General features: G+C 39.3%; 1 protein-coding gene and 1 pseudogene across 3 annotated transcripts in view; both read right to left on the bottom strand.

Annotated features, from left to right (window-relative positions):
- The window catches only part of TEC (tec protein tyrosine kinase), a 132688-nt gene that overhangs the window by 68017 nt on the left and 37185 nt on the right, over window positions 1-27486 (bottom strand). For 2 of the 3 annotated variants that reach the window (XM_039241095.1, XM_039241093.1), the window contains exons 1-2: window positions 20290-20306; window positions 20007-20192 (exon numbers count right to left, since the gene is read on the bottom strand). In XM_039241095.1, the coding sequence (XP_039097026.1) occupies window positions 20007-20192; window positions 20290-20292 (189 nt within the window). In that variant the 5' untranslated portion in view covers window positions 20293-20306. Of the gene's footprint in view, window positions 1-20006; window positions 20193-20289; window positions 20307-27486 lie in introns of those variants that run through there. The other variant, XM_039241094.1, reaches the window with a different exon arrangement.
- On the bottom strand, window positions 1848-2195 carry LOC120237696 (annotated as a pseudogene).

The following is a 27486-nucleotide window of genomic DNA, read 5'->3' on the forward strand; positions in this document are numbered from 1 at the left end:
CTAAGATCTTCTTCCTCTTTGGGATACTGACAGGTCTTGGCATATCCTCAACTACTGGGAGCTTTTAAAAATATAATAGGATGCTGGGACAAGCACAAACAAGATCTGGGACAGGGCTGAATGACAAGGTTCATATCCTACGTGAGGCCACTCCAGAATTGGGGCGGGGGGGGGGGGAGGTGCGGGAAGGGCAGTGTTTCACCTATTACATAGAAACCAAAACAGAGACCCAAGGAAAATGAAGAAACAGAGAAATTTGTTCCCAATTAAAGAACACGATAAAACTTAAGAAAAAAGCCTTAATGAAATGGAGATAAGTAATTTACCTTATAAAGAGCTTAAAATAATGATCATAAGGATGCTCACTTAACTGGGAGCAGAATGGATGAACCCAGTGAAAACCTCAACAAAGGGATAGGAAATATAGAAAAATATCAGCTGGAAGTCACAGAGCTGTAGAATACAATACAACTGAGAAATACACTAGAGGGGTTCAACAGCAGACTAGATGAAGCAGAAGAAAAGGTCAGTGAACTCAAAGACAAAGAAGTGGAAGTCACTCTATCAGAACAGCTAAAAGAAAAAAGAATTTTAAAAAAGTGAGGATAGCTCAAGGGACTTATGGGACAACATTAAATGGATGAACATCCACATTATAAGAATCTCAGAAGCAGAAGAAAGGGAGAAAGGGGCAGAAATCTTATTTAAATAAATAATTGCTAAAAACTTCCCTAATATGGGAAGTGAAACAGACATCCAGAGACAGGAAGACCAGAGTTTGATAACATGAATCCAAAGAGACTCACACCAAGACACATTAGAACTAAAACATCAGAAGTTAAAGACAGGGAAAGAATCTTAAAAGCAGCAATAAAAAAATTTTGTTTCAGCAGAAACTTTACAGACCATAATGAAGTGGCACAATAAAATCAAAGAGCTGAAAGCTAAAAAACTTCCAGCCAAGAATATTCTAGCCAAAAAAGTTGTCATTTACAATTAAAGGAAAGAGAGTTTTCTAGATAAGCAAAAGCCAGAGGGCTTCACCACCACTAACTGGCCTTAGAAATGTTAAAGGATCTTCTTTAAGCTGAAAAGAAAGGGCACTAATTATGAATAAGAAAACATATGAATGAATAAATCTCACTGGAAAGGAAAATATATAGTAAAGATAATAAATTAATCATTTAACAAAGGTAGTATGTAGATTAAAAGACAAGTGTAGTAAAAATAGCTATGATTACAATTATTAGTAAAGGATACACAAGATAAAAAGAGTAAAATGTGACATCAAAAACAAAGCACAGGGGGAGAGTAAAAATGTAGCGTTTTATAATGTGATCAAACTTAAGTTTTTATCAACTTCAAATAGGCTGTTATAGATATAACTGTAATATGTAAGCCTCATGATAATCACAATGCAAAAACCTATAGTAAATACATAAGAGATAAAGAGAAAGGAATGTAAGTATGCCATTAAAGTCATCAAACCACAAAGAGCAAGAGAAGAAAAAAGGAACAGAAAAGAACTACAAAAACAGCCAGAAAACAATTAATAAAATGGCACTATATCTATCAATGATTACTTTAAGTATAAATGAACTAAATTCTCCAATCAAAAGACCCAGAGTGGCTATATGAGTAAGAAAAAAAACAAGACCCATTTATATGCTGCCTATAAAAGATTCACTTTTTTTTTTTCTTTTTGGCTCTTTTCAGTTCATTGCATGGAGTTACACTAGTCCAAGTTAAAAGTAGATCCCAAATGGTTACATTACATAAGCTGTGAGATTTTTTAAACTTGTGACAAGGACAGAAGGGAAATTCTACTCATTGTGAGGAAATCCTCACTAAAGCTTCAAGCACTTAAAGCCATGAACCTTCAGCTGGTCATCCTCAGCCAGTCCAATCTCTATGAATTGGCATATGTCCTTGTGCTAGTCACCCCGTAGCTGAATTACTTCTCCATGTTCTGGATGCTCAATTATAGTATCATTACAGGCAAATTTCTTCTTAAAGGCCTTCACTAGTTTCTTTTTATCATAATCATCAGCAATCCCTTGGATAGTAATAAGGGACTTCCTGCTATTTCTCTGATGAATTCTTATATGGAAATAATCTTCAGCAAGAAACAGATTATCACCCTTACTTGCATCAGCAAAGGGGTCAAAAGAGTAGAGATTCCAGATAGCAGACATAAGATACAATTCCCTTTCCTTGGTGGAAATGGACCATGGAAGGTGGTGGGGGGGGAGGGTAGGTGCATAGGATAGAGTATTAGGAAGTTAGGGGGTTCAAGGGAGGTGCTGCTGAGTCCTCAGACATGAGTCAGTGACTGGGATCAAGAGACTCATTTTTTTGTTGTTGTTTATTTATTTATTTTGAGAGAGAGAGAGAGAGCCCAGTGCAGGGCTCTATCCCACAAACTGTGAGATCATGACCTGAGAGGAAATCAAAAGTAAGATGCTTAACCAACTGAGCCACTCAGATGCACTGAGACCCCTTTAGATATAAAAGGCACAAGCAGATTAAAAGTGAAGGGATGGAAAAAGATGTTCCATGCAAATGGAAACCAAAAGAATACTGGGGTAGCTTATATCAGAAAAAAAAAAAAAAAAGACTTTTTAAAAAATGTTTATTTTTGAGAGCGAGAGCACAAGCAGGGCAGAGCAGAAAGGTGGGGACAGAGGATCCAAAGCAGGCTCTGTGCTGATAGCAGCAAGCTCGTTGTGGGGCTCAAACTCGAGAAGTGCGAGATCATGACCTGAGACGAAGTTAAACATTCAACCGACGGAGCCACCAGGTGCCCCAGAAAAAAACAGACTTTAAAACAAAGGCTGTAATAAGAATCAAAGAAGGGTATTACATCATGATAAATGGGCCATTCCAACAAGAAAATATAATGTTTGTAAATATTCATGCACCCAACAGAGAACACCTAAATCTATAAAGCAAACATTAACAGACCTAAAGGTAGAAATATACAAAAATGCAATAATAGTAGAGGTCTTTAATACCCTACTTGCATCCAGACAGAAAATCAATAGGAGAATCTCAGCCTTAAATAGGCCAGATAAGCTTAACAGATATTTACAGAACATTCCATCCAAAAGCAAGCACCAGAATTCCATCCAAGCGCACCCAGAACTTTCTCAAGGTTCCTATTAGGGGCGATGAAAAGCTTTGGAACCAGAGAGCAGTGATTGTTGCACAACACGATGAATGTACTTACGCCACTGATCTGTACAGTTTAAAATGGTTACAATGGTAAATTTTATATGCATCTTACCACCATAAAAAAAAAAAAAGACAAGCCACCAAGTACAAACAAGTATTTGCAAAGCATGTATGAACAATGAGTTTGATTCAGAATATATTTATCTCTTAGAAATAAGTAAGAAATTGTTCTAATTGAAATAAGAAGGAAAAATATCCAAATGGGCACTTCAACAGAGTAAATGCCAATGGACAATGTAAATATGCAAGCTTGCTCATCCTCTGTGAGTAATCAGAGAAATGCGGGTTGAAAAGATGGTGAAACACCACTATGCACACACCTGTTCAGAGTCAGGGGTGATGCTCAGGACTGAAACAGGGATGTCCCAAAGTCTGAGCAGAAAGTGAGGAGGGGAAGATCTCCTATTCCATAGTCTACAACCACTGCCAATACATGTGGATGTTTAATAACTATTTTAAGATCTGAGAATCATATTTGGCCATGAAAAAGATTCTGGTGAATTACTCGCATAATCCAATTTCTTCATTTTAGGGTAGAAACTGGACACTGACTGGATAAATGAACTTCCCAGGGTCAAACTGGCTGGTACAGCAATTCTCCCTGACAATTCATGTTCTGCTATGTCCCAGTGTCCTGAAGTTCATGAATAGAAGGGCCAAATTTTGTCACTCCACACTTATAACCCTCCAAAATCTTCCTATCACATTAAAAAACAAAAAATCCAAAGTCTCCTCCATGGCCCACAAAGGTCTCTGGCCACCTCCATCACCACACCCCATTCCATTCCATTCCATTCCATTCTCTTGGCCTCTCGGCTCTTCCTTGAGCAAGGAAGCACCATCTGCCTTTCTTGATGCCTTGCATTCCTGATTTCCCTAACCCAAGGGCTTCCCCTCCCCCAGGCCTGTCTTGTCCTTAAGATCTCCACTCCCTCGACCACCACCAAAAAAAAAAAAAAGAAAGAAAGAAAGAAAGAAAGAAAGAAACAAAGAAACAAAGAAACAAAGAAAGAAGAAACAAAGAAAACCACAAGCATGCAAGTCCCCACCCCTCTCATCCTGCTTTGCTTTTTGTCAAGGTGAGAGATATTTATTGGTGTATCTGTATCTGCCTGTTTTTCTCCTCTACAATGTAAGTTCCATGAGAACAGGACATTTGCTTTATATACATTTTTGTGTCCTCAGAGCTCGGAACAGTATCCACCACAAAATAGGCACTTAATTGGTTCAAGTAAAAAGAGGCATGTTTTGTTGTTGTTGTTGTTTGTCTGTTTGGCTAGAAAATTAAGGTAGAGGTGTCTGGGGAGCTTCTAAGTCAAATGGCTTATGTTTGAATCTTCTTACTCCACCAATTGTAGTGATTATGAATTACAAATCTAGGTGTCTCTGCTTTTAAAGTTTGTATTTCAGACAATTCGGAAAGTTTGCTGTTATTGGTTATGTACATTTCTCCACCATCCCCTATCAGTACTTCCCTCCAGCACACACAGTTTATAACTTGTTCAGCAAAGAAATATTTAATTCTACCCTTTTGAGCATTCCTACTTAGAACTTAAGATGCTATAATTTTTATTAACTTAAAAATTTTTTTCTTCCCATTATTTGTATTAAATTTAATAGAAAATACCCTTTTTATAGCAAAGTTAGTATAGGAAACTGTGCCTCTATGTAATATTTGGAAATAGCATAGTATATTGATCAGTTACAAAATAGATTTATAAAGACCAAGAGCTTGATTATATATTAACAATACTTAATTACAACAAACGTACAATGCAAAATAACTTACTTACAAGAGTTACCTATAACCATAAAACACTCAGGAATTCATTTAACAAGAAAAGTAAGGTACTTTGGGGCTCCTGGGTGCCTCAGTCAGTTAAGCATCTGACTTTTGATTTCAGCTTAGGTCATGATCTCATGGTTTATGAGTTTGAGCCCCATGTCAGGCTCTGTGCTGACAGCGAGGAGCCTGCCTGGGATTCTCTCTCTCCCTCTCTCCCTCCTCCACTAGCACATTCTCTCTCTCTCTCTCTCAAAATAAATATATAAACTTAAAAAATGTATGGTACTTTAAAAAACAACTCTGAAAGTATTAAGGAGAAATAAATTTAAAAGATTAAAGCAGATATATAGCTCTTTGTTCTTGAAATAAAGACTTTTTGAAGAGAGACCAGTTATAAATGTGGTTTACAATGGATGTGCTTGGGAGTATTTCATTGGCAGAATTATAGATATTGTCAGATATTAGGACAAATAAAGTCCTTTTGCTCTGTAGAAACAGATCAAGGTTTTGAGTGGCCGGAAGCTTATACACTTAAAGAAGAAGGCTCTCTATTTTCCTTTTAAGTGCAAAATTATGAATGCAAAACCACTAGGGTCCCTCCCAGAACCTTAGAACGGGCTCTGGAATGAAAAGTCTCTAATGCTCGCTTGTCTTGAACTTCACGGTAGATCCGCTTGTGGTGTATGAAAATGCTACAGTGAAGCAGCACCACATTGTGACAGCCAGTACACTGCCATGTGCTCCACTGACGAACACCCAGAGGAAAATGTCCAGAGCAGAGAGTCCCCAGTGAGAGCTCTACCAGCACAGGCTCAGAGATGGCAGAACATGAACTAGCCTTATTGAGCCATGCATTTCCACCGGTTTACCAGAACCCCCTAATGCAGCTGACTGCAAGCAACGGACATCAATTTAAAGAGTGGATCCCCTGCAGTCCTAGGAGAATGACCCAGGGATGCTCAGTGCAAACATGTCTAGATCTGGGAAAAGCCAGATTCAAGAGCAAAAACACTGAAACATATATATAACAAAGACAAAAGTGGGTGGCAATTCAACCAACCTCCTGTGTAGAGCTATAACAAAACCTGTCGGTGCTTATATGGCACCTACTGTATGCCAAGAACCGCCCAGATTACTTCACATACAGCGATCCATTTACTCCTTTCCAAAACCTAGGAGGGAAGTACTACTTTCTCCCCAGTTTGAAGATGAGGAAAATGAGGTGTAGAGATTAAGTAATTTGTCCAAGGCCACACAGCTAAAAGGTAACAAATGTAGGATGTGAACCAGGTAATCTGGCTCCAGAGTCCACAGTGTTAATCTCTCACTCTATAATACACAGAAACTCTATTAACTTGGAAATGAGCCTTAAACCACAACTGAAGTTCCCTGTAATTGAGAACAGAAAACTGCTGATAAATTGATTTCCAGAACTTCATGCAATACACTATTTCATCCAATGGATTTTGGTTTTGTTTCCTAAGATATTTTAGTCATCACCTGCATCCTTAGAAACTGATTAAATGTGACATCTGAAAATAAAAGAACCCTGTCAAAAGATAAAAAAATGGGGCACATGGCTGGCTTAGTCAGAAAACCATGCACCCCTTGATCTCGGGTCATGAGTTCAAGCCCCATGTTGGGTGTAGAGGTTACTTAAATAAATAAAACTTAAAAAGAAAAATTCTGGGGTGCCTCGGTGGCTTAGTTAAGTATGTGACTCTTGATTTCAGCTCAGGTCATGATCTCATGGCTCATGAGTTCAAGCCCTGCATTGGGCTCTGTGCTGACAGTGTAGAACCTGCTTGAGATTCTCTCTCCCTCTCTGACCCTCCCCTGCACGTTCGCTCATGCTCTCTCTCTCTCAGAAATTAACATTTTTTTACAAAGAAAAATTCTGAATTACATATTTGATCTTTAGCATAAAGCTACTCATCTTTTTCCAAGAAAATTCAAATCTGTACTATTTATTTTGATGTTGTACTATAATCAATCCTAGTCAGAACTGAATCAACCTAAAAACCCATTTACTTAGCTCACAAAAATGTTAAACCAACTTAACAATAGATTATGGTAGATTTACAGGGGTCCTTTCCAGCTGTGACACTGTTCTCTCCTTTTGGGATTGACTATGAGTGATTAAATTCACATTTAATTGAGTTGCTTGTGAGTTTTTTCTGTGAAGAATCGTTTCAAGTATTCATGAAATGATTTAACCAAGACCACGTTAAATTTCTTAAGGGTTACCATCTAAGTATAACCCTTTTCAGCCTCTTTCATATAACCATTCACAGAAATATTTTCTTTCTGTAGGTCTCTCATCCACAAACTCTAACTTACTTGTATGCATAGGACTCCCACCTCACAGGGGGACAGTGAGGAAAAAAGAAACACAAACCAGCAATGTTAAAAGAACTCCCTTCTCAAGGTCTGATACAAAGAGCCAAAGCAGGGAAGGAGGAAGGAAACTGTGTATATAGGTGGTCAGTGAAGTTATGTTTAAGGAAGTCCCCCTTTGCGGTCAGAGCACAATGTGGTTTAACAGACAGCACATTAGCCAGAAAGATAAGACATCTTGGTTCACCTAGTCGAATGGGATGTCAATTCAGAGAACGTGACTGACTCTGCTCCCTAATTTTTTCACTTGTAAACTAAATGGTGGATAAATTTGTTGGTTATCTGCAGATTCACTTTATAGAGATGGGAGCGAGAACAAAGCATAGCAATATGTATGCAAAACACCTGTACTTTTGTGAAATCTAAGCCAACTAAAATTTAACAACAGAAGGAAACCTTGAAATCCCGTCTGTGCATCCACTGCATATCACACCCCAAAGCCCAAGGTCAAGTGAAGTCTAAGAGTCCCAGGTACTCCAGAAATACAGAGGTGGGAGCACATGGTGGAACGCAGGGATGAGAACTCCAGCTGCGCAGCACAGCAGATGCAGCATAATAAAGTCTGTCGCTGTGAACCCGGGAAAGTAAAACTACAGCCTAACCAGCCTGTGAGCAGAAGAGCCAGAATCCAGCATCCTTTTTAATTCCGCCATCTCTAGCACAGGATACACACTCACAAAATCGTTCAAATAATGAATAAACTAAAACAAATGATCTGAGTGCCATGTAGCAAATAAAAGTGTATGGACTTATGGCCTCTCTTTTGCCAGGAAACTAATTAATTAATTAACATATTATACAGATTTAATAAATATATATAATACTTTATGATCTATATATTCTATAACTTATAAATATATAATTCTGGATGTAATTTACAAACAATTACATAAAATTTATGCATTCCTCTAAAATGAAAAAAACATGTTACAATCTCATGAGTAGGGAATTATTACTATTCATGTTCCTTTTTGCTGTGGCAAATAAAATTAAGGAATAGCTATACCTATGTGATTACGTGGAATAAAGATAGAATGGAAAAAAGTTTTCTCATACGACTAGGATAATTGGGGGAAGGGGGAATTCCCTTCCCAAGATCTATTAAAAATCACTGGGAGATTTCATTTAAGTCTCTTACTTACTCGTTTAATTTTATTTAACAAACAACTATATTTAGTGCAATTTTTCATTTTAGGTGTTTAGTAATGTGGAAGCATGCAAGCATTATAAGCAATTCTCTATGATTAAAAATTTTAAAGGTAGGGGCACCCAGGTGACTCAGTCAGTTAAGCACCCAACTTTGGCTCATGTCATGATCTCACAGCTTGTTGAGTTCAAGCCCCGCGACAGGCTCTGTGCTGACAGCTTGGAGCCTGGAGCTTGCTTCAGATTCTGTGTCTCCCTCTCTCTGGCCCTCCCCTACTCACATGCTGTCTCTCTCTCCCCTTCCCTCACTCTCTCTCTCAAAAATAAATAACCATAACTTTATTTTCAAAAGTTAAAAACGTCAATGAGCTTTAGTAATAAGGCTATAACAATTTTTTTCAATTATCTGAAGTAGAAATCATCAAACTTTAATATTTTATCTCAGAAGTACAGTATATTCACAAAATCCAAAGGCCAATAATGGCAGTTCTAGGCAGAGAATGAATTGCTGACAGGTGTTTCTCAGCTCCCTTCTGCAGATAATTCTCTACGTGTACTTGACCAGCAACAACCAGTGACTTAGACGTAGCATGTCCTAAACAACCTAGAAACAAATCAAAATGTCATTTCACTGTCTCAAATTGCTGTATAACTTTTTCCAGTTCAGACTCTGGTAGTTTAAGACAATGTCACATTTTAGTTTGGAGGAGAGGATGGCACCAATAAGTACCAAATAAGAACACAGTTTTGTTTCTAAACCTAAATAATGTACCTCCTAAGAAAAATAAAATGAAACAAAGTTGCAAGAGAAATAACTATCACAATGTCTCTAAAGATCTTTTCGCTCCCCTAAAACTCCATCACCATCGTAATTATTGCCACCAAAAACGCTTTTGAGATCCTAATGGGTACAAGGCATTGTGTGATAGGCTTCTCCTTTGCCCCCAAGGAAATTATTATGTAGTTTGTGAGGAAAAAGGCTATAATACTAACAATTATTATTATTATTATAACAGTAATTTTAAAAGGGCAAGGCATTTATAACCTCTGAGGGCCAGGGAGGGAAGGACTAAAGATAAAGGAAAGAGCAAAACTTCAAAGGCAGAGAAGTCAGTAGTATTTTAAGCAAAGGCATTCTAAGACACACTAGCTAGTGCCTAGTCTGTGAACAACAATACTGTACAAGCCTGTAAGTGCTCTCACCTACCTGAGCAACCCAAATACTACATCCTTTCAAGAACTAAGATATTACAATTAGAGGCTAACTCAGGAACATTCAGATCTGAGTTTTGGTCCAGGCTGAGTGAACTTACTGGGCGAACTCAAGCAGATCATTTCCTTACCTTCAGTTCCCACAAGTGAAAAACTGGAGGGGGGGTCATTCTTTAAACACTTCCAGGGGAATATGGGTGGCCCAGTCAGTTGAGCATCCAACTTTGGCTCAGGTCATAATCTCCCAGTTCATGAGTTCCAGCCCTACTTCAGGTGAGCTCAAGTCCCACTCCGGGTCCCACACTCTCTCTTCCTCTCTCACTCTCCCTCTCTCTCTGTACATTGTGGGATTCTATCTCCCTCCCTGTCTCTGTCCCCATCTCCCTCACCCACTCATGCTCGCTCACTCGCTCGCTCTCTCATAAATAAACACATAAATAAATAAATAAATGAAAAATTTAAAGGCCTCCCAGCTATAAAATTGTATAATTCTTCTTTATTACCAACAAATCAATTATCCACATGTACAGGTAATTATCAGTTATATGAATCCATATAGGTCTAGGGGCAACTGGGTGGCTCAGTTGGTTAAGCGTCCAACTCTTGATTTCAGCTCAGGTCATGATCTCAGGGTTATGAGATCAAGCCCCAAGTTGGGCTTCACACTGAAAGTGGGCTTCTCTCTCTCCTCCTCCTGCTGCCCCTCCCCCATCTCAAAATTTAACTCTACATAAGTCTAGAACAGAACTGTTCCACAAATATAGCAAAACCCCTTCCATCCCCATGGTATTTGCACACGCTGCCCCCTCTGTATGGAATGTGCACTCCCTGCCCAACACTGCTCCTACTCCAACCCTTGGCCAAGAGGAGTTCTCCAACCCCTCCATCCTCCACCACCCCCTAAAATCTACAGAATCTATACTTTTGCCACGAAAGCTTCCTCCACTTATATAATTCGATCTCTTCTTTAACTGTCCCTCAGGATACATGCTATCATACCTATCTCCACCAACAAACACTTACTAGAAACCACTAATTACAGAAGTAGCTTCAAAGATTTCTAAGAATCCCCAACCCAGTAGTTCATGATGCAACAGAGAAAAATAAAACTCGTTACGAAAATCATGACGTCAAATATAGTTCTTTAAAAAAGAAACTGCAACAAGTTACACACATTTCCAATTAAGAGAAGTGTCTTTCTCGATAGGCAGATGAGAAAAGAGAGGTGGGGAGAAACCCTATATTTATTTCAACTGTAATGCCATTTCCAAACCTTCTGTGGATTGTTCTTTTCATAATTGCCTTCATGGTCTATGGCACAGCCTTTTGAATATATTCAGTGGAAAAACTGCTAAATAAAACTTTGAGGGAAATTTGACTTTTTGATATCACTAAAAATTGCTGAGAGCTTAGACTTATGAAGAAGACAAACTAAGTAATACCATTTCTGGGCAAAAATACTGATTTTCCTGATACTCCTCATCTAGTTATACAAATACTCGAGTGAATGAACCACAGCCATCATAGCCAAATTCTTAACAACTATTTAACACGGAAGAATAAAAGTTAAAACTGAAGGTGGGAGGGCATGGAAACCAGAATAAATGATTTGTACTCATCCTAGGGGACCAGGCTACGATAATTTCTTTAGCAGGACAGAGATCCCCCGCTCCTAACGATGATGATGAGAATGAGAGAAAGAGAAGAGACTACAAAGGTTTTTAAATCTGATTTCGTGTTTGTGGACATTCACACACAATCACTGAGTATTCGTATGATAGCTGGCATTTTACAGGCTATAACAAAAAGCAGCATCTCTTCTATACATTTCTTCTCCTCTCACCATGGACATTTAAAAACTTTATGTCTTTAAACCAACAAACTGCAATATTTAACCCAGGATTCCATCCTGGACTTGGCAAGGGGAAGAAGTGGAGAAGCAGCAATGAAGTCATCCATGGCACGATGAATGAATTTGACCATGGACTCTGGATTCGATGACAGTGTTGTATCAGTGTTAAATGTTTTGACTTTGATCATTATACTGTGGTTATAAAAGAGAATGGGCCTACTTCCTAGACAATACACAAAGACCTTTTTAGTGGTAAAAGGGGCAATGTCTACAGCTTTCTCTCAAATGGTTCAGAGAACAACATGCACTTAAAGAGAAAGACAGAAGGACACTTGTGTGGCTCAGTCAGTTAAATGTCTGACTTCAGCTCAGGTCATGATCTCAGAGTCCATGAGTTCAAGCCCCGTGTCAGGCTCTCTGCTGACAGCTCAGAGCCTGGAGCCTGTTTCGGATATTGGGTTGCCCGCTCTCTCTCTCTCTCTCTGTCCCTCCCTTCCCCTCTCTCGAAAATAAATAAACATTAAAAATAAAATATAAAATATAATAAAATAAAAGAGAAAGACAGAGACCAAAATGATAGAGCAAATGAAGCAACCAGAGGCGATTTGTGGATCTGAATGAAGGTTACTGGAGAGTTCCTTGAACTATTCTTCCAACTTTTCTGTAAGTTGAAACTACAGCAAAATAAAAAGTTACCTCCCAAATTTTAAGAATGATATTTCCCACCCCCTTCTATCTTAAATAGGTTTCTGCTTCCTAGAGGAAAAAAAAAAACCTGTGAATATTATTAAGTGAAAATAGATTAACTTGGCAAATTAAGGGAGCAAATCGATCATAGGACTTCAGACCTGGATCTGGGTGCTGGAAAGTAACTGATGATGAGAAAGGTCAGATCCAGGACAGTAGAATGAAAAAAAATAGATCTGAATGAAAAGTGGGAGAAGAGACACAAGAAAGGAAACTGAGACACAAGACAAGAAGCTGACACAACCTAATTTCAAAAACAAGAAAACTCAAATTCCAGTAAGAAAACAAGTTTTCATGGGTTAATATAGTTGCGAACTCTCAGAGCAAAACAAACAAACAAATAAACAAACCTCTATGACACTAACCACTCTTCTGTCTGTGGAGTATTTAGAGCTGTCTTACTTCTTACAAGCTGGTGAACTTCACCTCAAGTCTGATGTAAATGCTTCCAATTGACTTGTAAAGGCAACCATTTTTTCCAGGCTCCATCATCAATTCCCCAGAATCCTAAGAAGTGCTGAAAGTTATACATGCTCAGATAGTGATTAGCGGGAGCTTGTAAACTTATGCTTCGCATCGGGAGGTCTACCTAGTCTAAAGATGTAACTAAAAGACAAAGATCACATCATCTCAGAACCTTAATAGGCTCTTATCTCTATGTCACTAAGAGTCTCCAGGTTCCTAGTGGTGGTCAAGAGAGCAGCCCTATATGACCCAGAAGACCCTAGAGAAATATGGGAAATTAGTTACCCTGGGTGTTTAAGACACATGTGCCATTATACTTAATAAGTGATAGCTTCACCATCCTGACAACCTGGGGAAAAGATAAAAATTTCAAGCATCTCATTACAAAGAATGTTTGAATAAAAAAAGGAAGGCACCTGTGGCATTATAGGAAGGACTCAAATCCTGACTCTTCTATCTATGAGCAGCGTGACAACCTTTCTGGTTGTTTACAATGTATGTTTAAGATAAACCTGTCCTGCCTGCTTCTGAAGTCTGAGGTTTGCCCGCCTCTCCTTTGATCCCTCCAGCCACCCAACATGTACTGAGTCTTCAACTCTGCACTAGACTTTTGGAAATACAAAGATGGAAAAGCTATGAGCTCTGCCCTCAAAGAGCTTCAAGTCCACTGGGGGACACAGATATGTAGTGAAAGCCGGGTAACCGAGGTACTACCAACAAAGTCATGTACAGAGCGCAGAGGGCTGAGGTGGGGTTCTACCTTTGGTGGGAGGGATACAGGAAAGGCTTCAGAGGAGGTAGGCATCGGGGTGAGTCAGAAAAGATGGGCATTTGCTAGGCACTCAATTCATTTTTGATGGATAAAACAGAAGGTGGAATGGACAGATGGATCTTCACAGGCTGGTGGAGGAATCTATCCCTCCAAGGAGACTGAACAATATTAAGAAAGATACAGTGTGAAAGAGCAGATAGAAGACACAGCAGGAGGTGGAGGAAGGAAAGAGGGAAGACAAGGAAAAATGGCATCAAGTAGCCTGTACTCCAAGCTAAGGAGTTTTTACTAGATCCTAAAGAAGACACAAAGCTACAAGTTTTAAATATCCCTATGATGACTGCATAAATAATGGATTAAGGTCCAAGGACAGAATCAAATAGGGCAGTAATACACCAAGAGAATGGAGCTGGGAACCGCAATAAGGTTGTAACAAAGGCAAGGAGAATTCATAGCATTTGGTAAAGATCCAATGTGTGTTGGATTGAAACAGAGATGACAAAAGAGGAGTTAAAAGTGTAGAGAGACATATGGGTTGAAGAATATTGTTTCATGAAGTCCAATGAGATCGTGGCAGAGCCAGGACAAAAACCCTGCCTAGTGCTAATTTTCTTCTCCCAGAAAGAAAACTTTTTTTAAAAAAAATCATTACTGTACAAATAAAAATACTGTCAAAAAGCTTTAACATAAAGTTTTATCTTTGTTGCAGAGAGATTTAGTAGATTTTTTCCCTAGTTTTCTCCAGACTCTCAAGGTTCTTTCAAAGACAGGCTTTGAAGAAACAGCCCTGCAATTCATTGGTGTATCACCTTGTACAAGTTTTTAAGCTTTCTAGCCTCGTTCATTTTTTAAGGAGGGGGAACGAATAAGACGCTTGTTTTGAGGAATAAAGGAAAAACGTATGTCAAGTACTCAGCACAGGGCCTGGCCTGTTTGTGTACTCAATAACTTGTGTCACTGTTACTACTAATGTGCAGAAAAGGGTGAAGACCAGAGTCTTAGAGACCTAGAGGCTTAGAGAAAGGCCTCTTTACCATGTTGGCCCCTGGCTGGCCTCGGGGAACTCAGACTTAGAGAGGGTCCTACTATTCCCGGCACTGATAAAAATAGCTTATTGTGCCTAAACTCTTTGAACAAACAATATGGTTTACGCTGAGCACCTACTTTCCTTCTGGACTCTGGAATTTCGGTACATGCTAGACAAAGGTGCCTATGTAGCCAGCTTCCAATGAGAACCTTGGGTGCTGAGCCTCTAACGTGCTTCACTGGTAGACAACATTTCATTATTGCCACAATTGAGTGGTAGAAGAATTAAGCACACACTTTGAAGACTCCACTGAGAAAAGACTCTTGCAGGCTTGTGCCTGGTTTCCCATAGATTTTCCCCAAGTGCCTTTTCCCTTTGCTAATTTAGCTCTGTCTCCTTCCACGGTCAAAATTCATAGATCACCCTTGGTACGCCTGGGTGGCGCGGTAGGTTAAGCGTCCAACTTCGGCTCAGGTCATGATCTTGCAGTTCGTGGGTTTGCGCTCTATGTCGGGCTCTGTGCTGACAGCTAGCTCAGAACCTGGAGCCTGTTTCAGATTCTGTGTCTGTCTCTCTCTCTGACCCTCCCCTGCTTGCTCACTCTCTCTCACTCTCTCTCTCAGAAATAAGTAAAACATTTAAAAAAAATTTTTTTTAATTCATAGCCCTAAAGGGGTGCCTGAGTGGCTCAGTCAGTTAAGTGTCAGCTTCAGCTCAGGTCATGATCTCACAGCTCATGAGTTCGAGACCCACATTGGGCTCTGTGCTGACAGCCTGGAGCCTGCTTCAGATCCTGTCCAGGTCTCTCTCTGGTCCTCCTCCACTCACATACACTCTCTCTCTTAAATATAAATAAACATTAAAAAATTATTTTAATCATAGCCATAAAGACAACTATATGCCAAGTACTGTGAATTCTCCTAGTGAACCACCAAACGTGGGGACAGCCTTGGGGACCCCTGACAAAAACCAGTCACCCTACACTTCGACTTTATAAACTATTTGCCAGTTTCCATACTGGAGCAGTATTACAGACAACCAACCAACCAAATTAGTAGTACCAAAGTCCAATTATAACAAGTTCCTGATTTCTTAGTTAATGATAACTGTAGATTGACACACTACTTGAATTTTTTTGTTATTCCAAATCTCAACATCTAGAGATCTCTCCACACTTTTTCTCACCAGAGACCTTTTTCCTGTTTAAGCTCCAGCCCTGCTCTTCCTTGAGTTCCTTCTCAATTCCACATGGAGCCTCCCCCATTATGTCAGGGGTCTAACCCATGTGTCATTTAGTTCTGTGACCAGAGAGCAAGATCACTTATGAAAAGCCCAAGGTCTTGGGGTGCCTGGGTGGCTTAGTCGGTTAAGCGTCCGACTCTCGCTTAGGTCATGATCTCGCAGTTCGTGGGTTCGAGCCCCGCGTCGGGCTCTGTGCTGACTGCCAGCTCAGAGCCTGGAGCCTGTTTCAGTCTGTGACTCCCTCTCTCTCTGACCCTCCCCTGCTCACGCTGTCTCTCTCTCTCTCTCCTAGAAATAAATAAAAATTTAAAAAAAAAAAAAAGAAAAGCCCAAGGTCCTATGATTTATGTTATTACGAGTAAGAGCAAACAATATAAATTGCCAGGAAGATGTCTTCTCAGTTCACTAGAATGTTCAGAAATAGGAGCTAACTGAAGGCAGTAAGAACAAGGAGGACAAAGCAAAGAACGGCCCACAGCAGACCCTGAGATCCAACCTTGCCAATATCAGGCTTGGAAGAAACAGCTTGACTGAATTTCTTATTCTAGAACAGAATTTCTTAGCAGACTTCAAAAAGTACAATAAACGGTATTTAATAGGAAGAAAAGCTTGTTGGCTTCATGTTGGAGGAGCTGGGGTTCAGAGACCCAGGGGAAGACGGACATCTGAGTCACATTATGATTAACTGAGAGTTTTAATAAAACATTAATGGCCTTTAATTGCCATGAAGACACTAGGAATCATAGCGACTGGGTCAATCAATAGCCTACCCACGGTTTTTCTTTTAAAAACAGAATTATGAACCACTAAAATACTCTCTAGGGCTATTTATCCCAACCCCTGAAGGGCCCCTATGGTTTTTCTAATTCACCTCTGGTCTTAGATTTTGATAAAACATATATATTTCTTAATACCTATTGATTCTTAGGAGTTACCCATGTCACAGCTCTTTTTGGATCAGAGCTTCTAGGACTGGGGAGATGGAAACTAGAATATTTATCCATGGAAAACAGAGAACCGAGGACATTAACCGAAACAGGGAAGAAACACAACGGGGCGCTCCCGGGCTTACCTAGAAACCAGAAGGAGAGTTGTTATGCAGGAACTCGGCCCAGTTTTGTCAGACTTTTATTTGAAAAAAATCAGATTCTCATCTTAAAATCCCTAACTTTTTAATGTGGACAATGATTTATTTTTAACTGTGAGAGGCAAACAAATCTGCAACCACGTTTCAGGCTGAAAGTCCTACATATGCGAGTGAATGTCTGTCCCTGAGAAAAAGAAACCCGGAGACATTAGATGCCCAGCTCATGGGGGTTAAAGCAGGACCAGACTGCCTGCACCAATTAGCAGCCAGAAAGGAGGTGGACCTGATGCTGAGCGTGCAAAGCTGAATATTTACGTGTTATGACAACCTCCTCATTCTGTCCTTTCTGGTTCTCGTGGTGGCTGAGGCTGCTCCCAGGCAAGACAGTGGGCTAGGTTCTGAAATAAAAAGGGTTCCACTGTTCCCTTTATTCCACTGAATCTAAAACAATTAGGGTGCTTTTAAGCTTGTATACTTATCATCTTCAAAGTGACCTAACAACTGCAACATATTTCAATTGTATCAGTCCCTATTTCTGAGGCTTCTGAGGCATGTTTTACCACTTCCACAGTTCTATTTCCGTTCTTTTCTTAGATTTATTGCATTAAATTCAAATTATAACAAATAATTACCATACAGCAAAAATGTGTTGTTTTCCCTTAAAATCTATTTTAGGGGCACCTGGGTGACTCAGTCGGTTAAGTGGTGGGACTCTTGATTTCAGCTCAGGTCATGATCTCACGGTTTGTGGGTTCCAGCCCTGTGTCAGTTCTGCACTGAGGGTGCAGGGCCTGCTTAGATTTCTCCCTCTCCCTCTCCCTCTCTCTAACCCTCCTCCACTCACTCTCTCACCCAAAATAAACTTTTGGGGAACCTGGGTAGCTCAGTCAGTTAAGTGTCCGACTTCGGCTCAGGTCACGATCTCACAGTTTGTGGGTTTGAGCCCCGTGTCGGGCTCTGTGCTGACAGCTCAGAGCCTGGAGCCTGTTTCAGATTCTGTGTCTCCCTCTCTGTCTCTACCCCTCTGCTGCTAGTGCTCTGTCTCTTTCTGTCTCAAAAATAAATAAACTATAAAAAAAATTTTTAATAAATTAAATAAATAAATAAACTTTTAAAAAAGTATATTTTAAAAATCTATTTTAGATTTTAAAGTAATTTTCATTTCAGGGCACCTGGGTGACTCAGTTAAGTGACTGACTCTTGATTTGAGCTCAGGTCACGATATCACCATTTATGAGTTTGAGCCCTGCATCAGGCTCTGCTCTGACAGCATGGAGCCTGCTTGGGATTCTTTCTTCCTCTCTCCATGCCCCTCTCCCACATGCGCTTGGGCATGCGTGCATGTTCTCTTTTTCTCAAGATAAATAAATTGGCTTTAAATATAAAATTAAATTAAAATAAAACAATTCTTATTTCTGGTCTTACTTGAAACCCTTTTGGAATTGTAAATTTTCAGATTTAATAAATGAAATATAGCACAGATAGCATATATTGCATAACACTCCCAGCAAGGACCAGACAGCCCCACATAAACATTAATATTTCTGCACACACACATGCAAAAACAAAAAAATCACACTGACTAGGACAAATAAAGACTAAAAATAACTTCATCTCGGGCCAAGTTTTACGACTAAAAGAGTTTTTCAAGGTTGGGTCTTGAGCATTTCAGGGATTTAAGAATGTGGATAAAGGACTTTGTCCTTTATTATATGAACCTGCAGAATTCCACATGTCACAATGACAAGGCACAGCAGAAATTAAGAGAGTTAAGGACAACCAGGAAGAAACAATGCAATGCTCTCTGAATTAGGGGAACAAAAACACAGAGACACCAGTGGGAGAGAAAAAAACAACAACCAAAAAAATAGTATATCAATCGATCTAAGAAAGGCACACCAGGTGAAAAAGAAGAATTAAATATAATAAAATAAAACCAAACAACAAGATCACCAACAATCTACTATGACCAACTAGACAACAGCATGTGGTCAACAGGGGTAGCCTAGTTTCTAGCCATTCCTTGAAATCCGAGAGGATTTCTGGTAGAGGAGCATGCCTGGACCGGCCGTGCTACATGACACATTCCCTAGAGGCCAGGAGGGAAATGGTGGGCCAGAGGCAACTATACATTCACTTGCCTCATCTGGTGGTAAACCCAGAGGCTAAAGCAACTGATAAAGCCTCACTATGCCACATCACTGACTAGGTTTTTAGCAAGCCACCTCTCCCTCCTCCCATAAAAGGCACTTTGCGGTAGCTGCTTACCAAAAAAAAAAAAAAAAAAAAAAAAAAAGAAAGAAAGAAAAAAAGTTGAAGAGTTCCATTTTAGGTCAACTTCAGTAATGTGCTGGATCCACCAAATCACTAGTCAGGTTTAAATAATTTCCACTTAATAACAAAGAACTATTCCTATAAAGCAATGGACAGAGACACAGTGTACATGTGCTGAAGCAGTTTTTGATACATAATACAGTAGTTTATGGGAAGGATCCATAGATGCAATATACTTAATGAATTTCATAAGGATCTAAAATCAATGTGGTGGGGCGCCTGAGTGGCCGGGTGGGTTAGGTGTCTCACTCTTGATTTCAGCCCAGGTCACGATCTCACAATGCGTTGAATCCAGCCCCGCATTAGGCTCCACACGGACAGTGCAGAGCCTGCTTGGGATTCTCCCTCTTTGTCTCTCTCTGCCCTATCCCTGCACATGGGCTTGCACACAATCTATCTCAAAATAAATAAATAAACTTAAAAAAAAACCTATAAAGCTAGTGTAGAAATCTGTTTTCTTGTAAGGATTAATTCCGTAGGCTGATATAAAATGTATACCAATACACATGAAACCATAATTAAGAGACTTGCGAATCATTTCTCACCATATTCTAAACTTTATGGTTCAGATCCAAATGATAAAAAATTATTCCTTTGACTTCATTAACCTAAAATTTATTCCATACAATTTTGAGTGGGGGGAAACAATATTATAAACTATTATCAATGCAGAAAGGAGAAGAATAAATTGTTATTGTCTCCTACCTCTGCTCGACCCTCATAGTAGGTTAACATGGACTTCGTTAGCACAAAAAGTCTCTCTTTGTAGTTTAAGGGCGATGTCTTCTTTTTCTGCTGTGACCTTTTAATAAGAATCTCTTCTAGAATAGTGTTAAAATTCATCTCGGTCTTCTGATCACTCTGTCTCCTGCCATTGAAGATCCCAGTACTCTAAAATGCAAAAACAAACAGTTGAAATAAAAGGTGACATCTTAATTTTCCAAAGGCTTTTCTTATTCCAAATTACCAAAATAGCATTTGTCTTCACCATGGCTGGAGCCAGTGAATGTTAGTCTATGCACCTGGACTGAAACTACCAAGAGCACAAAAGCTCAACCACCTCTTCTTCCCCACCCTCCTACCAGCATTTCCTAAGAAAATCTAATCAAGGTTTGCAAAGATGATGATTCACTCCTTTGTACCTCCCCAGCATCCCAAAGGTTTCTGGCACATTCTTCTGCTATCTGATTGCAGAGAAACAAATATCTCAGATGAAAAGTACATTTCATCACATGCACGGATGATTTAGGCTGGTATTTAAATTGCCTCAGGATCCTAGTGTACAAAACAGGTGAGTACATAGATACCTGGTGGATTTGTGAACAAAATGAATTACCACCGTGATAGACAGGAGTTAATCTCAGCTCTGATAAGGATGCAATCCTGATCAAACATCCTAGTTACCACTGCCGTGAAAATGTTCTCCAATGTTTACACCATGATCCATAGTTCTCCTCCCTATGGCTCCTATCTCAACCACAAGAGAAAAGGAAATCTACCTGGTCACCACTAACCTACATCTGGACAAGGTCTTCAGCCCTGTATTTGGATCCCCACACCTAGACACTTAGACAAAGTCTTCTAAAGTTCAACAAAATGTAACTACCTGAAAACCCAAAAATTCTCAGAAAATACATTAAAATTCTTATTTGATAGAAGTTGAATTGACAACAGCCTTTTATTCCCTTCCCTTCACCACACATTTGTAAAAAAAAAAAAAAAAAAAAAAAAAAAGTCATCACACATCAAACCACAGAGGCAACGGAGGTCAATGTGAAGAACATACGGTGTTACCTGGCAGCACAGCCAGAGCCTTGACACTGAGTTAGCCAATAGGGGCTGTGCCATCTCCACATCCCATATGATGCCTCGGAAGAGCCCCTGCAACTCCCTATTACTTATCTGCAGTCATCCAGTTAGGACCCTCATTTCTTTAAGGTTTACAACAGCTTAACCTCTGTATGTCAGTTCCTTCATTTACAAAATATGGAGATAAATACCCTAAGGTTATTGTAAGGTTTAATGAGATATGGGAAAGAACCTGCTTATTATGAAAACTCCATACAAACGTTTACTATCATTATTTTTTAAATTCCACTGCCTTTTTCCTAGCTCAGAGCATTATAATCTGGACCATGACAGCAGCTTTCCAACTGGTCTTTCTTTCCACAGGCTCTTGCCTCACTGTGTTCGAACAACATACCCCTCATTCCCATCAGATCCATCTTCAAAGGCACCACTTTCATTGTGCCATTTTATCCACCAGAAATCCTCAGTGACCCCTCAAAAGCCTTCCTACCACCTGCAAGATAAAGTCAAAATTCCCATATTGACAGCGGACAAACACAACCTGGCTACAACCTAACATCCAATCTTTCCTCCCACTGCTCTTCAAATAGCCCACACCAAGTCTAGATAGTTGGTATGAAAACTCCACTAGCTCAAAACTCAGCTCTTTGATGAAGGCCTTCCTAATGACTCCAGTTAATTAAATGCTTTCTAATTCATGCACCCATGATCTCTGTAACACTCATCATAGTCTTCCATGTTCTATAGCAATTAATGTATAGTTTTTAACTTTCACCTAGAGTTCAAGCTCCTAAGGAAATAGTTCTCAACCTTAAGTGTACATTAAAAACACCTAGGGGTGGGGTGCCTGGGTAGCTCATTTGGTTAAGCGTCCAACTCTTAATTTTGGCTTGGGTCATGATCTCATGGTTTGTGGGTTCGAGCCCTGAGTCAGGCTCTGTGCTGACAGTGAGGAGCCTGCCTGGGATTCTCTGCCTCCCTCTCTTTCTGACCCTCCCCCTTACTCAAAATAAATAAACAAACATTTTTTTTTAAATCCCTAGGGAGATATTTTTGAATGTCCAGGACCCATACCCAAATATTTTTTATTCAGTTGGTCTAAGGTGGGGCCCAGGGCATCATGATTTAACATGCAGGTAGATTTAAGAGCTACTATCCTAAAGGAAGAGACTGGGCTCTTATACTAACTATAGCACTCTTGGTGTTTATGGCAGCCTCTCAATAAACAGCTGGGAAATGGACCCGATTAACCCATTAGTTATTCTAAGTTAAGAAGTCAGAGAAAAGCTCTTGCTCCTTTTGCATCTCAGGTGGTCCTCTTTATTCTAAATTAAAATTTTAGTCCCCTCCCCCCACCTCACCCCTCAGAACCAGTTGACATGTCAATACCACTTATTTGGAAATCATCTTTTCATCTTTGTGCAACACATTTTCAATGCAGGGTGAAAATGACAACTTAGAGGAGCCTGAGTGGCTCAGTCAGTTAAGTGTCCAACTCTTGATTTTGGCTCAGGTCATGATCTCACAGTTTATGAGACTGAGCCCCCAAGTTGGGCCCTGCACTGACAGCATGGAGCCTACTTGAGATTATCTCTCTCCCTTTCTCTCCCTCTGCCCCTCTCCCAGTCATTCATGCACATACGTGTGCTCTCTCTCTCTCTCTCAAAATAAATAAATAAATAAATGTTAAAAACAAAGAAAATGACAACTCAAAGAATGGACTATATGAAAAAAGCAACCTATGCCCTGGAAAACAGGCCATATGCAAATATGTAGTTCCCAGGCTAGTGAATATCATAGTTACCAAATGTAAGATAGATTTTTGGAAGGCCCAGGAGGATAAACAGGGTGTGGCTCATCTGTAGTTCTAGAAACAAAACGTCTCAACATGGTGAATAGGAGAAAATATATTAGGTTAAATGCATTTTATAGGATTTATAAGGGAGATGTTTTATTTTTTATTTAAAAAAAATTTTTTTAACCTTTATTTACTTTTGAGGGAGACAGAGACAGAGGGTGAGCTGGAGAGAGGCAGAGAGAGAGGTATACAGAATCTGAAGCAGGCTCCAGACTCTGAGCTGTCAGCACAGAGACTGACACAGGACTGGAACTCACAAACTGCAAGATCATGACCTGAGCCAAAGTCAGCGCTTAACCTACTAAGCCACCCAGGTGCCCCAGGGAGAGTTTTAGAGATTTATATGATTTATAGGCGATATTAATAGTCTTACACAGAAACATACCGTTTGAGTTGAAATAAATGTTAGCCATCATCTATCTCATTCATTTTACAAATTAAGAAGCTGAGGTTCAGAAAAGTTTAGTGACTTGCCCAAAGTCACACAAGCCAAGATGAGAAGAAGTCTCCTGGCTCCATGGGAAGGGCTCACTCCACCGTATTCCATACCATACAATTAAAAGTCCTCGTTGTTTTCATAATCCATTGGTGAATGGGAAATCCTGGCCAAAGAAAACTACCCAAGTGCCACAGAGAGTCAAACGAAGGAAAACCCTCCTCATGTAGACTTCCAGCTGAAGACAGAGGGTTGCATGTACACATGAGCATTAGCTAATCACTTTAAATTAGTCCTTTATGGTCGTTGTTGTTATTAAGGAATTAACTCCCATGGAAATAGAAAACGGGACAGGAGATATCAATTTTGGGAACTGAAAAGAAAATAAACCTGTGGTAGTTCCCGCTCGAAGGAAGCCCAGAAGCAACACAACTCATGTTGTAAAACCTCCAAATAACTCAAGAATCAGCAGACCGTGAAATCTCTATAAGTGGTGATGAAGACTTCAAAGGACTGTTTGCAGGTCTGTATAAGAAACAGGTTCCCCATCCCTTCTCCCACACCACACAGTTAGGTGACTAATCCTCCCAACCTTGAGAAAACTGGAGGTTTCCATACTGACAGAAACTACAAGCAGACGAGGCTAGGGGTACCATCCTGCAAAGGAGGCCTTAAATGCAACTGTGCAAGCATACATACTCAATGTTGAGACCACTCAGCATTTCTTCTTCTCCCACTGACTCCACAATACTGGATAAGGATTGGACTAAGAGAAAAGACCTACAGATACAGACACAGGAGAGTTCCTATGGCCCAGAAATGGCCTGGCCAGACCACTCTATAGGAAAACCCACAGTCAGCAAGTTCCACTCATAAGCACAAAACTTCCAACTGCATTTTAGTGCCCCATTCATGAATGAAAGAAAGCCAAGAACCACCAAACAACTAAGGAAAGGTTCTAATATGAATTCAAGGTCAAACAACAAATGGAGCAACTTGGAGGAAACAGACTCTGCAAAAAAAGAAAATACTTTTTAAAAAAGGTAATAAAATCAGAGTTAAGGGAAGATACTGCATGCATGAAACAAGGTCAGGATACAGCCAGAATAAAGAACAGAAAACCAAAAAAGAAGAGAATTGGAAAAAATAAGAAGAAAAAAGCTCAATAGAAGTAGAATATAAAGCTGAGGAAATCTTGCAGGAAATAAAACAAAAAGCCAAAAGTTAAAAATTAGAGAGGTAACAATACACTCCTGAAATCATTGTTGCACTATATCCTAACTAACTTGGATGTAAATTTTAAAATAAATAAATTATTTTTAAAAATCTCCCAACAACAACAAAAAAAATTAGAAGGGTAATATAATAAAATTAGAGGACCCATCCACAAAGCTCAGAATCTGGAAAAAAAAAAAGGAGTTCCAGAAGGAGAAGGCAAAGAAAACAGTGAGAAACCAATCAAAGAAGAAATTTAGGAAAATTTCCCCACATAGGAGGTTATTTTCAGATTGAAACAGAACCAAATCATTGAACACCTCAAAAATTTCAAAATCATGGAGAGAAACAGAAGATTCAACAAACTTAAAACTAGTTTCCTGCAAAGACTCAAACTTCAGAATGGCAATCATCAAGGCAATACTGGAAGCTAGAAGATAATGTGGAAAAATTCCACAAGAAATTGATTTCTCATCTACAATGTCATCCTCAGCCAAACTATCAATACAGTCATAGAAGAAGAAAGACACTTTCCAAACATGCAAGGTTTTAAAAATCGTATCTCTTATTCATCCTTCTCAAAATACATTTGAGGATAAAAAGTAAACCACAAAATATATGGAATCCAGGAAACAAGGATTCCAACACAAAAGGTAAGGAGAATCCCCTTGATTATGGTGAAGGGAAATCCTAAAATGACATTGACCTACAGACAACAGAGCAACTGGGCCAAACTAGATCAAGTTAGAAGGTTCTTGGAAACCTTCTTGATCAATTAATTTATAATAAGGAATCCAAGAATATACAATGGGGAAAGGACAGTCTCTTCAATAAATGGTGGTGGGAAAGCTGGACAGCCAAATTGGAAAGAATAAAATTAGACCACTGTCTTATACCATACACAAAAATTAACTCAAAATGGATAAAAGACTTGAACATAAAACCTGAAACCATAAAACCCCTAGAAGACAACATAGGCCCTGATTTCCCTGACAAAGGACTTGGCGATGATATTTTGGATATGATGCTGCAAGCAGAGGCAACAAAAGCAAAAATAAATAAACAAGGCTACATCAAACTAAAAAGCTTCTGCACAGCAAAGGAAACCATCAACAAAAAGAAAAGGCAACCTACTGAATGGGAGAAGATATTTGCAAATCCTAATTCCAATAAGGGTTAATATCTAAAGCATATAAAGAACTCATACAAATCAATAGAAAAAAATTGATTTTAAAAAGTGGGCATAAGACCTGACTAGACATTTTTACAGAGAAGACATACAGACAGACATGAGGTAAATGAGAAAGTGGTACTCAGCATCAGGGAAATGCAAATCAAAAACACAATGAAATATCACCTCACACCTCACACCAGCTAGAATGGCATTATCAAACAAAAAAACAAAAACAAAAAAAAACTAGACTAGCAAGTATTGGTAAGAATGTGGAAAACGGAAACCTTTGTGCCCTGTTGGCAGGAATATGATTTGTTGTCGCCAAGTATGGAAAACAAAATGGAGACCCCTCTAAAAATTAAACAGAACCACCATATGATACAGCAATTTCATTTCTGGGTGTTTATCTAAAGAAAACAATAACACTAACCAAGAAGATATATGCACCCTATGTTCACTGCACACTGTCTACAATAACTAAGACACTGAAGCACCCTAAGTGTTCATCGAATGAATTGTACAGTGGAATACTGCCCAGCCATAAAAAGGAATGAAATCTTGCCCTCTGCAACAACATGGGTGGACCAAAAGAGCATTATGCCAAGTGAAATTAAGTCAGAAAGAGAAAGATAAATATCATATGATCTCTTTTGTATGTAGTATCTTAAAACACACACACACACCTCGTAGATACAGAGAACAGATTGGGGATGGGTGTGGGCAAAATAAGCGAAGCAAACAAAAGGTATGAAGTTCCAGTTATAAAATAAACAAGTCCTGGGATGATATGCACAGCAGGATGACTATGGTTAATAATACCATATTACATATTTGAAAACTGCTAAGAGAATAGATCTTAAAAGTTCTCATCACAAGAAAAAAACCTGTAACTATATATAGTGATGGATGTTAACTAGACTTATTATGGTGATCATTTTGCAGTGTACACAAATATTAAATCATTATGTGCTACAAGTGAAACTAATACAATGTTATATCCTCATTATAGTTCTATTAAAATTTCTTTTAATTTTTTTAACATTTATTTGAGAGAGAGAGAGAGAGAGAGGCAGAAAGGCAGAAAGAGAGGGAGAAAGAGAATCCCAAACAAGCTCTGCACCATCAGCAAAGGGCTCAATGTAGGGCTCAAAACCACGAACCTCAAGACCATGATCTGAGCTGAAATCAAGAGTCAGCTGTTCAACCTACCAAGCCACCCAGAAGCCCCTATTTAAATTTTAAATAAGGGTTTTTTTTTTAAGTTAGGAAAACTTGGGGCACCTGGGTAGCTCAGTTGAAGCATCTGACTTCAGCTCAGGTCATGATCTCACAGTTCATGGGTTCAAGCCCCACATCGAGCTCCACGCTGGCAGTGCAGAGCCTACTTGAGATCCTCTCTGCCTTTCTCCCACTTGTGTTCTCTATCCCCAAATGATTACAACTTAAATAAATAAATAAAGTTGGGAAAACGTAACACATTAGTCTTTGGACACCAACATTCTAAAGCAGGTGACAACGGACACTGTCCCTGTTTTACAAATGAGAAACCCAAACCACTAAGAAGTTACATGCTCTGTCCAGTGCTGCCAATCTGAGCACCAAACTAATGGCTCTCGATTTCCTGATATGGTAATTTTAGCCAAAAAACCTTATAACCTTTTTCATCATAAAAGGTGCTGCCTGGAGAAAAAGG

Source organism: Hyaena hyaena, unplaced genomic scaffold, assembly GCF_003009895.1.
Source record: "Hyaena hyaena isolate Hyena2069 unplaced genomic scaffold, ASM300989v1 scaffold_187, whole genome shotgun sequence".
NCBI classification, from domain to species: domain Eukaryota; kingdom Metazoa; phylum Chordata; class Mammalia; order Carnivora; family Hyaenidae; genus Hyaena; species Hyaena hyaena.